The 16,048-nt window shown below is 40.6% G+C and overlaps 1 protein-coding gene across 1 annotated transcript in view; it reads right to left on the bottom strand.

The window, feature by feature from the left end:
* The window catches only part of cdk14 (cyclin-dependent kinase 14), a 222,749-nt gene extending 207,544 nt beyond the window's left edge, over positions 1–15,205 (bottom strand). The window contains exons 1-2 of the mRNA XM_014329315.2: positions 14,707–15,205; positions 1,244–1,275 (exon numbers count right to left, since the gene is read on the bottom strand). Coding sequence (XP_014184801.1) covers positions 1,244–1,275; positions 14,707–14,800 — 126 coding nt within the window. The 5' untranslated portion in view covers positions 14,801–15,205. The remainder of the gene's footprint in view (positions 1–1,243; positions 1,276–14,706) is intronic.
* Positions 15,206–16,048: the final 843 nt, after the last annotated feature.

Below are 16,048 nucleotides of genomic sequence, written 5' to 3'. Positions count from 1 at the left end.
CACACACACACACACACACACACACACACACACACACACACACAGCCTCCTCCCTCTGCCACAAATAGAATTTAGATCTGTGGGAAAAACAGACTTCATAACTCAGCTCAAAAAGACAAAGGAAAACAAGAGCGAATGTTTCTTGGTTTCCCATGAAATACACGCTGCATACATTTTTAGCATGCAAACGAAGATCCTGTAGCAAATTAATTAATATTTGCTGGCAAAATATACCAGATCATTTATAATATCCACAGTACTCTGCTGCACATGCACTGCCTTGATTTAATCGTCACAGTCAGCAGAGACACATAAGTGCAGCGTTATTTAACGACTAAACTGCTGCTCCTCCTGGCACCTTTAAATATCACGCGTCTCTTCATGCATTTAATATGAAATCAACGCTAAGACTGGCGCAGGAGGGTGGAGACGTCTATATGGTATCAGTAGTATCAGTACATGTTGTGTGCAACTGCAGTAACATCAAGTGGTTCATTTATGTAGCTGTGTTTTTGCTGAAAAAAGAAATAAAAATGCAGTTTGACCACCTTTTTGTCACGAGCTGGGCCCACGTCCTCATTTTAGGTTTGACAGCATTTTAGTAGGTAAAAGTGATGCTTTGACATGAATTGACCTGCGGTTTGGGGAAGGCCTCAAAGGGGACTGGTGACGGCTCCCGGGACTGGCAGATGTACCATGTACCAAATAGGAGTGAAGAACTTAAAGAATTGAGAACAAGGAGGGAGGGAGGGTGGGGCAGGGCACGTAAATGAGAATGAACAGTTTGCAGAACTGAGGGAACCTATATAGATGATAACCGGAAGGAGCGTGTTTGGAGGCGTGGTCCCGATATATAATCTCCAATAAAATTACAAGAAAAATGATATTTGATCTATTTTTACTTAAGTGTTGGGCTCAAGATGCTTGTAGGGCGCTCTCTGGAGGCCGGTGTATGCTCTTATAGACAGAATCTGGTCGCTGCCTCATTTGGCAGGCCAGAGAAGCTCTGTGATGGCAACTGACCCTGAGGGACAACTCAGAGATGAATATATTACACACCATATGCACACAGTTACAACGGGACCCACATCCAAAAAATCAGCTGCAGTGCAGTCCTTGCTGGCAACATCTGGCCAACGAGACCTTGAAGAGTCATTTTAATGAAAAAGCCCCGGCCAGTGCCGTGAAAGCATAACAGTGAAAGTGGGCCAAGCTCCCTAAAATTGACTTGTTTTCAACTTACCTCATCAAAGCTGCTGTCCTCTTTCTTGAAAGCTGCAAAAAGAAGAAAGCGACACAAGATCAGAAGAAGGGTCTATTGGCACATTTTGAAGAATGAGCAAAATAAAAAGTATAACAGCAGAGATGCAGAAAAGAGTCCTGAGCGTAAACTTGGCCTGGTAACGTCTCCAGTTTGTCATCAGAATGTCCAAAGTTTTATTTCCTGTTGTTTAGGTTAATCAGGCATGGGTTAGATTGTTGTTCAACTAAGCCCAACCAATACAGGATTTTAAGATCAATACAAATATTTGGTGTTTTAAAAATCTGATATATCTAATTTCTTTAAGACACATGAAACATGAACAAACGTCACCACATCTGTTACACTTAGTTATGTATTTACTTGTTGGCACTGTGCCTGACTCCATTAGGATCAGGTGTTTGTTGTGTTCCTGGTGCAGGGTTGGAGGGCGTTTCTTCTGCTGCTTCCTCACATTTTAAACTGAAATCTTTTTTTACATTTTTTTTAAGTGCTCATAACTGAGATCGATCCCCCAATAAATTGGTCGGGTACTGCAAAGCTACGACATACAGCATTGCTCTGAAAAGAAAGATATAAAAATTCCAGCTGCACACAATAAAATTGTTTTTCTAGTTACAGTTAAGTGGGACGTTTCAACACGGTACCTGCAGTATTAGTCACCACTGTTTGAAGAAACACTACAGAGTGGCACAGAAACTACTGCCGACTAGAACAAAAACAAGTCAATCAAGAAAGTAAGGTAAAATGCACATGGCCTGTAATGGATTGTACTGGATATTCTTGTGTTATTGCTACAGAAGAATATTTATTTTATTATTTTACATTTACAATTTTTTTTTCCTGGGGACCCCATTGAAGAGCCGTAGGCTGGATCTCTTAAGATCTCACTGTTGGGTTTGTAAGGCCATGTTACTCCTAAATTTCTATCTTGTTCAAAGAGAAGATATAAAACAAAGTTCTGAGCTAATCGACCTTAGTGTTCTCCTTTTTTAAAGAGAATCGATAAAGAATCGAATCGTTAAACAGAATCAAAAATGGAATCGGAATCATGAAAATCTTATCAATACCCATCCCTAGCTAGCATAGCATCTTTAGCCACACTCGCAAGCTAAACTGACATGTTATGCATGGCATAAAGTGGCGTGCATTTTATCTGCATATAAAATATGTTTTTGTTTTTGAAGGATGAGATTATTGGTTTTGAAAGGCTCCTAAATATATAGACAATGCTTGTACTTAATGTTTGGTAAAATGAGTGAAACTTATTAAGTTTTTTAGACTAACTGAGAATTCAGAGTGGTTTGTTTACGCTCATAAGCATGAAGCTTAATTTCATGCAGACTAAAAAAAAGCAAGCAATCGATCCAACCCATTCTAGCACAAACCACAGGTGCTCTAGTCAGTTAGACTGTACTAATTCAGACTACCCCCTGGGTGTTTTTTACTTAAGCTAAGCAGCCTTTTCCTTACTTTTAATACTAATAATAAAGAGCAACTGAGCAACTGTCCTGGATCGCTTGTCTGGAAAAGCCACTTCCTGACAAATGTCCTGCCTCCTCCTTCACTTTAATTCTAAAATTAAAACCTGTGTCACTTTGTTTTTTGAATGGTAAATGAATCGATTCTTATCAGTCGATAACCTGCTCTGCCTTCTGAGCTAACACCACCAAACTGTGGCGCAGGATGTTGCAGCTGCATAAAGAAGAGACTGTGAACATCTAAATGTGTTATTAATGTCTAAATTACCAGAAAGGGTGTAACCAGTGATTCAATTATATGCTTGAACCCACGCTGACAATCAACTCCTCGTCATTTCAGGACATTATTGGATTTGACAACAATATTTTTCATATTTGTCTTTATTTTTCCTCCCACAGCACAAGGAGCCTGTCAAAAGTATTCTTTATATATGATTGTTTTTATTAGTTATTACTTCCTCATGATGATTACGTTTGTGTCTAAGGACAAAGGCAGCACAGGCAGAGTGTGATGTGGGAGGAGGTGGTGCTTCCAGGTAAAATGACTTATTTATCTCAGAGTGAGTTTGGAAGCATTGTCAGCCCAGCCACTGAGCCGTGAAACCGCTGCTTCCTTCTCCTCAGAGGATCAGTACACACACATTCCCCAAAGGCTGCACACTCCAGACAGCCGCAAATCCACACTCAATACAATGGATTAGTCTGCAGGTAGACAATGGAGCCTCAGCCGTGGATGACATGCAACATTTAGTATCCATAAAACAACAAATGCATTTCTCACCGACTGGTGAATATTTCTATTTAAATATTTTTTTAGGTTTTATTCAAATAAAGTTAAAAATACTCTTATTTGGATTTTTATTTGTTTTTGATTTTTCTTCCCATATTGAAAAAGAACAAAAAGGTGAGACTCTTCTAATACGTTGATTTTATTTGGGGTTTATTTTTTAATGAAGAGGTAATGACTTTCTTGAACAACAAATTTCGAAGTCAGTGAACTTCCCGGTTGAAGGAAGATGAAATAAGAGATCAACAATACTCTAACTGAAATAGCAAAATGCCAAAGTGGCCGTGGTGAGTAGCACAGGTGCCCTCTCATGTTCCTAATATTACCAAACGACATCCTGGTGCTGAGATACCCAATCAGACAAAACATTTTTTAATCTTTAAAGTACTGATATATATTGCTCATCACAGAGAAGCTATAACTGCTCCAACAACAAAAATACGTTACATGTTTATCAAAGCAATAAATGCTAACGGTACAACTGATAGCTTTGTGCTGTAACTGCCTAAGGTTATGCTAGCTTAGATCAACAAGCAAAGGCCAATTTATTTATATGGCACAATTCATTACAAGCAAATTCAATGTGATCAAGCAGCAGCAGGAGCACCGATGGACTCCAGTTTATAACATCTTAAGGTTATTAACTGACTAATTAGCTGTTAATTAGCAACGATTTTCAAAATACAGTAATGACATCAAAAACTGATTACTAATATTTTAAGTCCCCATAAACTAACAAAAAGATTCTTCCCCTCATGAAGGAATAAATAAAAAAAACAATATATATAATTATTTTTTAATCATTAAGTAAAATATGGTTGTTATATACTGAATTTATACCAACTAAGTAAATTTTATTTACATTACATTGAAAATGTACATGTAGTTTAACTCTTTAAAGTAATTATTTTTGGTATAATATACTGTTGACTGTAGTTTACTAAAATCTGTTAAAATTAAAAGAATATTTCATCATTCTGGGAAAATGGGTTTCACAGCAATTACAGAATATGGGCTATTGAAACCATACTCTGTAACTGCTCATACCACCCTGAGCACAGCCGATCTCATCTGGATGCGAGACCACCTGGGAATACCAGGTGTTTTTTGAGTGGCTTAGCTCAGGAGGTGGAGCAGGTTCTCTGTTAATCAGAAGGTTGGTGGTTTAATCTCTGGATGCCAAATATCCTTGGACAAGATATCAACCCCACGTGACTCTGCGATGCATCCACCTGAAGGTGAATGTTGGACAGATGCCACTTCAGCAAAGAAAAAAGTGCATGTTAGGCATGTTGTATAAAAACCTTTAAGTGGTCAGGTAGAGAAAAATGCTGTATGAAAACCAGTGCATTTACCATTTTACCAACCTCCTTAAAACCAGAGGGACATAAATAAATAAATAAAATCGGTGGCTGCCCAGTGATTTCTTTTTTCTTCTTCTTTGCATTCAGCGACCAATTGTACGTAGATGAGCAACCAGCTGGTCATCGAAAAGGTGAATGTTCAACACCCTCAACTTCTATACAGCCACAAGTTGGCTAGTGGTAGGCAACCTGTCTCCATTCAGTCTGCATTCAGTCTCAGACAGATTGCCAAAGGTTAGCAAACAACTGCTGTCCAATTACCAAATGTACACAGGGGGACCTTGCAATCAGTCTGAGTAAGTTTGTCCCAGTGAGCACAACTGGTCTGCGTGTCTTATGGTGCTCAACTCAACTAGTTGCCAACTGGTTGTACATTTCTTACATAAAAGCTAGGTTTTTCAGTTAAATCACCAACCTGCAGCAACTACGTCACTATTTATGGACGAATATGGCTGGACTTAATGTGAGTACATAATGTGAATTCCTGCTCAGCGTCAGTTTCTCCATATATAGACGACTACACAATACTACACACCGCATGCCTGACTACGTAAAAAAATTCAAACGCGTTGGAGGAAATTTCTGGGGAGAGGGAAGTCTGGCCACGACCTGGTCCTGGATAAGCAGCAGACAATGGATGAGTGGAAACAACATTGTAACATGTAACACAAACATGTAAGTGTGACAAATATGCAAACGAATCAATATTTATCTGCAGAGTATGGAAAAAAGGTTCAGTCTAGAGTATGAAGGAAAGAGCATGTTACAGTACAATTACTGTTTCTGCAGCTGCTCCAACACTGAAGATTTTGAGGCTTGAGATGTATTGCTACAGATTAATTAAGCACTGGGGGAAATGAAAATCTAAGTAACAAAGTTTTCTGAATCTGCTCTAAATTAGAAACCTGCTGAATGAATAACAGAATCCGTTCTCTTATTCATTCAGCAGGTTATAATTCAAAGACTAATATTAATATACTAATAACACCAATACTAAAAATGGACATGTGTACATTGGGGAGAGCAACATTTCAGCAGTTTCTAAAATACTCAGACCAGACTGGCATCTGGCACCAACAAGCATGTTCATAGTCGCTACATGACTTCCTCAAAGCTAAAATCAATAGCTTGACCTCATGGATCACTTCGCAATTTCCAGTCATTTGCACCCTAATGTTACATACAGTTAGTCAGCTACCTGTAACTTAGCTATGCTGCATGCATTTGGTAATGGTTACTTCCAGAGGTGTGATACTCTGGGCTAAATGACCCAGCATGACGCACACCCACATGAACGCCCATGATGGTTCTTGTTTGTTTCTATGATCAAAGGTTAGACTGACTGTATGCACAGACCTTAAATCTACCTGTACACAGCTTCATCTCCATCTCTGCCTACCCGACCTCCACCACACATCAAACCTCTCTGCTCCCTGCATGGGTCCTCTTCTCTCCCTGCAGTTCCAGAATACCATGTCAGCTCATACATGCATTATAATTTGCCACAGATATGATGACAAATAATATTATTTAAAGTTTTTCTTTGTAGCAATAACAGTGTATAGTGTACACAACCATTTCCCACAGACTGACTGAGTTCTTAGCTCGCTATGGCGACCTGGGCAGGATGTAGGCGAAGTGAGTGTTTGGCTTGAACACATCGTGTGCTTCACTGTGATGAATCTCAAAATCTGTGCCATCCATGTTCCCCACAGTGCCAATCTGATCGAAATGAATGTGAAGACTGTAGCTTTTCCCAGCACTCGTGTCTGCCTGAGGAGAGTTACAGTGGCCATACTCTTAATCACACATTAACAGCTTGACGCTGCAGCCACACTCCGATCAGCTGGCCACTGAACAGCTGTTGGGGGTTAATTGCCTTGCTCAAGGGCACCTCTTTAGGAGTAATGAGGGAGGAGAAACCTCTCTTAATTCCCTTCAATGAATTGATACCCCCTGTATTTCCAAGGTCATCGGTTCACTGACAAATTTAAACTGCCAAAACTGCAGGAAGGCAAAATTAAAAATTTGAAGGTCACTGAAGGCTTTGCTGAGCCAAAGGAACTCCTCATTTATCTAAAGCTTTTCTAATCTTCTGTCTGCTCCAATGCCAGTGCCAACATTTGCCACTGGACACCAGCATCTGCATCAGCATTCAGCACGAGCTGCTGCCTGGTGGCACGAGCTGACATTATGCTGCAGGAATCAGAATCCTGTTTCATGGAATGGTAAAAAAGAACAACATCTGCACTGGAGGTCAGGCAAAGTCCAAGGCAGTGGTTCTTGTTTGTAGTCATCTGCAGTCTGTCTTCATGATCTTGCAAACACAGCACTCCATCCTGACATTTCACTACGTGACTGGTCTCTTCAAACCTGAGGTCACTGTGCAGAACAGGCTGACAAACTCTGCGTCAGCCCATCCACCTGGTTTGTGTCTGTTCAAATGAAAATACTAACAATGCATACGCTGCACGGTGCTATCATTTTGCATACAACACGGTACTGTCCACGGGGACCTGTTGGATCAACATGCCTGCAAGGATATAAAGAATACAGCGCTCTCTTGAATTTGCTTTGTTAAGGCTTCCGTGGAGCAAGGCGAGGGGCCGATCAATGCTTAGATGTGTTGATTTAGATGAGAGGAGAGACAGCCAATAGGAGACGAGCATCAGCAAAGCAGAAAAGTCAATGCCAATCTCGCTTCCTCCTGCAACACTGACCCAAACTCAAGCTCTCATTTTCTTACAGACTGCATCTGACTGTTCTTTGTCTACAACACACTGCTTTAAAGTTCACACAGGTGGTGTGTGTGTGTGTGTGTGTGTGTGTGTGTGTGTGTGTGTGTGTGTGTGTAAAAAATGTGCTGTTTTACACACACACACACACACACACACACACACCTTTTACAGCCAGTGATGTGAGTGCGGGACAATAAGTCACATGAAAAAATAAGAGTCACTTCAAGCACATCGTCAGGTCTTGTCGTGTGGCCGATAAACAATCACTGTAATTCATGCATTTATGAAGATAATTATTAAAAATTATGACAAGAAAAGGCAACAGCCTTACTACTATATAGTGTTATTCGCTAAAGATTTAAATCAACATCCATCCACTCTCCCGGCTATCCCTTTGGTGTGCACACAAGGGGAGCGTGGGGGCTTACTGGGCTTAAGCCCGTTTTGTCAGAAGCCCGGGGTCTTTTGGAGTGTAATTTTTTCATAGTTAGATGCCTGGCTGACAACTGTATAAAACAAAAAGTACACACAATATTCGAAGCACATAGTGCACACTGTGGGAATTTACGACTGTGCGTGAATCCCCCCTGATATTGGTATGATCCGAGCTCAGGCACTAAGCGACTGAGCGAGAGGGCGGGGCAGCTGCTGCCTGTGAGTGCGCTGTTGGAGAAACGGAGCCAGCCATACTAAGGAGAGCTTAAGTTTGACCAGGTACCAAAGCAAATCATTCGTACTGTACAAATAATGTAAATATGACGGTGCATCACGAAAGATTGATATCAAACTGATCACTTGACCAATATTACGTTACTTGCTCTTCAAGTGAATCAACAAATGGCGAAATGAAAAGCCGAACAAATGCTATTTTTTTTAGAGAGTCTTAGCTTACGTGTGTTTATTTCATATTTTCAGTTCTTACCCTCCCCGACTAAATCGGTTTCAGTTATGTACTGAAACATAAGAATGGACATTAGAGGCTTCTTTCAAAGAAAAAACTCAGGTAAATGTTATTTTATATATTATGCTTTGTATGTTCAGTATATTTCTATGCAAAACAAGAGGGGTTTCAGTACACAGCAGGATATTCACATTTGTAACCAGATATTTACACTTTAGGGAGAAAACATAAAACATTTTTACTGTACAACATCAATTTAGAGTAAACTTTTGTTTTAGATAAATATTGAAATATATTTTGAATTAGTTAAATGTCAGAATAAAGAGAGACAGAGCTGTCTATTTTTATCACTTTCATCAAATTTAGGAGTACATACACTAAGTTTATTGTTAATTAATAAGAAAACTCCAGACGATTCCATTCTGAGCTGAAGAAGCTTCTGATAGGTTAGTAGAGTCCATGTGAGTAAATTGGTGGCACACCTGTGGATGCATATAAGGCAAAACACAGAGCCTGTTTCTTTGACATGGGAACATCAAGAGATGTCAACCAAAACACCAGGAAAAGAACTGTGGAGCTCCATAAGTGTGGCTCAAGTTTGAATACAATTTGGTGCCATTTGCAATTAAGAAATACAGACAGTTTCTCTCTTTACTCTTAAAGTTAACAAATATGTTTTTTATATTTATCAATCTAAAAAAATAAACATTTAGTCTGATTTGATGTTACAATTAAAAAAGTGTTTTTATCTGAAGAGTTTGTAAATATCTGTATATTTGATGATTGTCAGCACAAAGAGAGAGAGAGGAACAGAGATGAACAAGAGCAGGTGAGACACACATGTTAGTCAAATGGTTGTTTACCAAAAGTATCACCGTATCACAGGTCCTCATGTATCTCGTACCTAGTGTTTCTTTTTAGGTTTGTTATTTTTCAAATTCTACATTTATTAAGTTATGCAGCTTGTTTGCACAACAAGGCTAAATAATTATATAAACTTTTCTCAATCTAAATATTGTACTTTGGTAGAATTAAAAAATAAGTGTAGTGCAGGTCTATGATGATTTTTAGTGCTACTATCATCTAGTTCTGATTCTGGTTCTGTCTTGGTTAAGTCCTCAGTAGTCCTGATTTTGAACTGTTGTAGTCCTGTTTTAATTCCGGATCAGTTCTGGGTCTGGTTGAATTGGGGTTTAGTCCTCGTGTCTTGATACAGCCCCGACTTTGTTCTGCCTTGCTGCTTAATTAAAAAACTAGTTTAAGGTGTCCTGCACATGTGATATATATTTTTCCCTATATGAAGTCATTCTTTTTTGAACAAAACTCAAAACAGAGCCAATTAATCTTTCAGTCATTTCTACCCCCCCCCCCAAGGGAAAAAAAAATCCCACATGCATACTACCCTTTTGGGCTAAGCCCTGGGTGTTTCAAATGTCTGGCTCCACCTCTGGTGCTGAAGCCAATCCCAGCGGGAGGCAGGGAACACCTTGGACAGGTCACCAGTCTGACGCAGGGCTAACACATGAACAGACCACTCATACCGACACCCGTGGGTTCTTTAGAGTTACCAGTTAACCTAACCTGACTAACTGTGTGTCTTTGGAGACGAACACTTTGTTTAAAAAAAGAAAACGGAGGATAAAATTAATATCCAGTGAGAAGAATTCAGTTTGTAGTTTTTATACATTTCCTATTAGGGCTGCCACAAACGATTATTTTGATAGTTGACTAGTCACCGATTATTTTTGCGATTAGTCGACTAATCAGATCATCATCCATTGGACGTAAAACGTACAGCTTATTGCACCAGCAGCATCTGGTCTTATATAACTATCATTAGCTTACAGCTTTAAGTGTTTGTGCTAACTAACAATAAAGACAAGATGGTAGTTTATTAATTTTTAATGAAATTTGCAGATTGTTTCGGTGAAGTTTAATAAACTCCTTGCTATCTAAAATATAACAGGACACCGGAGTATATTCTCCAGCATCTCACACTTCTGATAATCAGCTGTCTGCTTGACAGTTTTAGCTGTGTAAAAACTATAACTTTAATCTCAGCCAAACCGATTTACTCAGGAACAAATAAAATACTAAAGAAAGCCAAACAATAACATGTTAAGTTATCTAAGTGACTTATGTATCATGTTTAACCTGAGTAGTGAAAGACGGCGGTGGGTTTGAAAACGATTTGCCGGGAGTCCGGTGTTCTCACGGCGCTAGTGACCTAGCCCCCGGCTAGCTATCGAGCTGGTGGCTAACAGACGTCTCCGAAAACGTCGGAGCGCTTTTGATATGCGGTGTCTTAATAAACTGAGCAGATATTTGAGGTTTACACAGCTACATTCTCGCCTGAAAATATGTTAAACGTTTATTTTGTGACCCAGAAAGAATAATAAGAGTAATATTAAAACGAACTAGCTGCCGCCATTGTTGACAACTGCGCTGGGCTGCGCTATGAATTCTGGGACACAGCTTCTTCTTCTTCGGGGTTTAATGGCAGCTGGCATCCTTGTACATGCAGTGCTGCCATCTTCTGTTTCAGTCCGTTATTACACTTTTAAATCCTACTACTCATTCCTGCGTCCTTTGTGATCTTACAAAGCTTCAAACGATGCGTCGACTACTAAATCAGTCGTCGACGATTTTAATAGTCGACATAATCGTGACTAGTCGACTAATCGTGGCAGCCCTATTTCCTATGAATCAGACATCAACTGATATAATCCAAGTTACATGTAGAGCTGAAAAGATTTTTGTGTTAATCAGCAAGTCAACAACCCCATTTCTGAAAAAGGCGGGACGGTGTGTAACATATAAATCAAAACGATGAAATCATTTGAAAATGCTTAACACAAAAAAAGTGCAGAAACAAGCTGGCGGGTCAACTTCAAACAGCAGAGCTATTAGTAAGTTGATCCCAGACGTAAAGATCCAGAGGGATTCACTACACTGAAAACCTGCATGAGCAAACAGTCCAACAATTATACTGAAGTAAAACAGTTTATGGATTTCATCATCTATGGTACATACCATAGATGGTACATAATGATGTACCATAGATGGTACATCTTTAGATTCAGAGGATCTAAAGACAAAGCTGAGAGCAGTTTGAATGGCTTTCACGTTCAGGCCCTAAAGAAGCACTGCACTTCAAAAATCCACCTTATCACCGTCCTCGCAGGTGGGCAACCTCAACGAGACCTTCCACGAGCCATTATTAGCACCTACATGTTTTTAAAAGAGATTGATCGTAAATCCAAATTCATGATTTTCCTATTCATCACCCTCCCGCAGCTGTGCGAGCTTACATTCTCCGTTTGTGTTTGTTTGTCACGTTCAGCTGCTGTCACCTATGCATCACTTAACTGCTACCAAAATGAGTATTTACAACACAGTTTTCTTCAAGTCAACATTAAATATGGAAACAAGAACAAAACACGCTCCAAAAACAGGACCGTCAGCTTTTAGAAATTATGGATACCATGTCATCCATCTGAATATGGGTGATGATTCATGTGGTGAATTCTTTTTTTAATTGTTCTCCCAAATCTCGGCAATCAAGGGACAAAACTTAATTCTGTCACACAAAATACTATTTATATTTTTTTAAAGGTCGGGGTTTGTCACCAATGATGTCTCAACGCCCATTTATACCATTTAACATAGTCCTCTTGCTAAAGTGACGTTACATCCACCAGCAGCAGATGTGCTTTAGTGTTGTGTTGCCTGCTCGTGCACCTCTGGGATTTTGTAACCTTGTGTGGGTGATGGGGCTGGCCTGGGCTAAAGACGCGAGTGTACACTCACGCCAGCTTTACGACCATTTTAGTGATATTTCTGCAGGAGCTCAGATATTCCCAACATACAGACGTCGCAACTGTGTGAAAACGAGAAGCCCTCAGAGAGAAGCCTCGGCCTGGCCAGCTCACTCTCTGCTCAGTGTTTACTTTAAAGCAACAGTGTTGTATTTTCTATATAATCATTTTGGTGTTTTGTGGTCTTTTTAAACGTACAGCAAAAAACGTGTAACGTGCAGGCTTTTGTTCAAACATTTTACTGTACTCAACATTATTTTTTAATGTATTATTTATTCATGGATACATGTGTAGCATTCACTTTATTGTAAAGCATGTTCATTTAAATGTTTAGTCATGAATATTATGTAAAAAAAGAGGGTTTTTTTCCAAAATTATTTTATTTTATTCTAGAACATTGTACATGTATTTAAACTGTTATAACCTGTTACTGTAATGTACATTACAAAGTCATAAAATATATAGTCATTATTAAAATCCTTTAATATCCCTGATGTCAGTACCAACAATGGCCAAAAGAAACATATTTTAAACAGTTCTATGCAGCACTATTATGAGCTTGATAGAGGTCCGAAATCTTTCTATATGTTCACAATACACACCAAACTTATAAGAATCATGGTTTCTGCTTTATATGGATTTTTGTCTGTTTTTGATCAATAAATCATTAAGATGACATCAAAGACCTCATTTCTGGTTTAAGTTTCTTCTAACTAGCACTGATGCAGAGGCTCGCCTTACTTAACTGCAGCGAGTACGCACATCCTCAGTTGTAGATCATGTCAATGCTTTCGTTCAACACGACCAACATGGAAACCATAACGACATCATTTCGGTGTCACAGAGTTAATGACAAAATATGCAGTTTTTATTTCTCCCAGGTGAAGTTTGCTTGTTTTGAGGAAGACGATGCCAAACCACATTACTCACTGTCCTGGAGCATGGCTCTGGGTGCCACACTGGCCTGCAGTCCAGTCGAAATGAACATTTGGGCCATCATCAAACAAAATATCTGATAAATATATGCAGGCCCCAAATTCTGTGACAAACTAAGATCGCTTTACTTTCCTCTAGTTCATATATTTAATTATGAATCCCTTAGGAACAATATTGCTGACACTGACAGTCAATCACAGATAAATTACAACGTGTGAAACAAAGTCGTGCATGCACTTCATATACACTGTCTCCATAACACAATGACTCAATTGAATCTAAGAGCTGAATGTGAACTCATCATAAAAACTGCTGATGTTCTGTTTTAAGGTGAAAAGTGACTGCAGAAATGTGTGCGTTAGTGCATGCAGAAATAATATGAGGAAAATAATCCTGCTTCCTGGTGGGAATATCTGAAAATGCTGCTGGGGTCAAAGATTTCATTTGTGACACTTTGGAAACAAAAGCATTGTCATGATCAGCAGATTGTTCGACAATGAGAGCGCCTGTGTTCCTGCAGATAAACACAATACACCTTAATTACCATGAAGATGATGATCAGCCAGGCCCTCGTTTCTCATGTTTACTGCATCATGTTAGAACAGGTAAAGAAAATCAAACGGAGAGAAAAGTTCATCTCTTATATTTTTTATCAAAGTCCAAAACATAAACCGAACCGACACCAGTGATATTAATGTTTTGGTTACTGATATGAAAACTGCAACAAATAAATAAATAAACATTCCGCTTTGGGACATTTACCGAAATATGAACTACTTCCTTTGTCATGAATCTGTCATCACTTCCATGAATCATTTCCGTCATAACTCAGTGTGTCACGCACATTCTCCAAACTTCAGAGGAGAATGTTCAGGCCGACATCTGTACAGATGTTTTCTGCCCAAGAGCCCAGAGACGGTGATACACGCCTCACAATGGAGATGCTGAAACAGACAAGTATCTTCAAAACAAGAGGTGATGTGAAAAGCGGAGAACTGATCGCGTCCATTGTTGTATCTATAAAAGACGAGCTGAGCATAGACGCAAAATGTAGCGATAAAAACAAACGTCAGTCATCTTCCTATGAATATGATTGAATTCACGAAGATGACGCTGTGTACCAACACTTAGTGACCGTTAGTGGAAAAGTGTGAGCCCCGCTGGTCAGCAGCGGACAGTCTGCTGGAAAATCCTCACAACAGTTCAGAAACTTGACAAATCTGCAGTTTTCCTTCAAAATGAGGTGCGCAGTGCTTAAACACCCGAACAAGCCCACTGATGTGGGTTTTCCACGGCCGCAAACTGTGAGCAGACATCATCTCAGTGGGAAGCGGCGGTCTGAGCTGCTGCAGGAGACATTTCACATCTGTTTTCTGGGTTTTTATGAACAACAGGCTCGAAAAAGGGAAACGGTACTCACCGATACTCCGGAAACTCTCTGACAAAGTTCTCCTCAACTTTTTCATTTTGCCCATTTTCTCCGGGGGCTGAGAGGCTGGCATCAGGTCGCACATTATTATCTTTTTCTCTCTCTCCCACCGACTTTGGCAGCGGGCTGGCTGTGGGGCTTCAAGCGGAGAAGAAGGAGGAGGAGGAGGACCGGTGCTCAGGCAGCCCTGCGGGGCTTCTTCAGCCCAGCTGCAACGCGCTGGCAAACACAGGAAACGGAGCCTGAGCGGCTCTCACTGCTCTCATCAACTAGTGAGAACAAATGCCTTCTTGAGACTGACTCAAGAATGCGGCTCCATTTCCATAAGAGGCACAAAAAGTCCGCGCTGGAGCATCCAAAGTGGCAAGCGTGCGTAATTGTCTGCGCACTGGCACAGCGAGCAAACGGAGCTCCTCTTCTCACTTCTTTTTCTTCCCTCAGCGTCCCGCTCGCTCCCAGCTCCGCCACAGTCTACATATCATTTTTTTGGGATTCTCTCTCCGGTTTCGACCCTTCAGACCCCGCCCGGGATGCGGAGATTGGAAGGTTCCCGGGAACACCGGCTTTTCATTGGTCTCAGAGAGTGGCTGTCAAGCATCCAGCCCCGCCCTCCAGTGTGTTGCAGGAGGAGGAATATTTGTAGAGTACCGGGCTGCTCTCCGCGCTCCAGCTTGAGACTGCTGCCCTCTACAAGACCCAGGCTCGGAGCGCGGGTCGAGGTGCCCCCCACCCTCGCCCCGCAAAGCATCGGCTTCATCGGGCTTCTTCTTCACCTCAGCCTGGAATATCACAGCCTCAGATGATGAAGACCGAGTTTGTCTAACTGAGAAAATCAGTGCACACAAATCACCGGGTTTGGTACACGTGTGTTCTTTTGCACTTCTTACATCATTCTTGTGTTACATCGTAATAAAAATTCTATAGCTGTGTCACCTATGCTGTCATCCTTTTGTCATCATCATACCATGAAACCATGTCCTCTCTGCAAGCTTTTGTTTTACAAGGACTAAGCTGCTGCTTCTTCTGTTGTCTTCTCCCTTTAGGGGTCGCCACTGCGGATCATCTGCCTCCATCTCACGCTATCCCAGCATCCTCCTCCGCCACACCAACCCATGCCCTAGAAACTGAGCACTTTATAATAGTCAGCAGTCCACTTCAGCCACAATGAAACTCGCAACAGAGCATGATTGAGAGTAAAGCGGGCTGTGGGATTAAAGATACCAGAGCTATTCAGGTCCTGCATCAGTAATCTGAATCCTGCAGCAGTGAGCTCCACACTGTCATGTGTCTTTATGTGCTGCTCAGACCTGATCATGTCTGTACTGCAGAGACT

Source organism: Haplochromis burtoni, unplaced genomic scaffold (genome assembly GCF_018398535.1).
Source record: "Haplochromis burtoni strain Fernald_Lab_line unplaced genomic scaffold, NCSU_Asbu1 Contig_539, whole genome shotgun sequence".
Classification (NCBI taxonomy): domain Eukaryota; kingdom Metazoa; phylum Chordata; class Actinopteri; order Cichliformes; family Cichlidae; genus Haplochromis; species Haplochromis burtoni.
The sequence above is the reverse complement of the archived record's forward strand: the minus strand, read 5'-3'. Positions and strand labels throughout refer to the sequence as shown.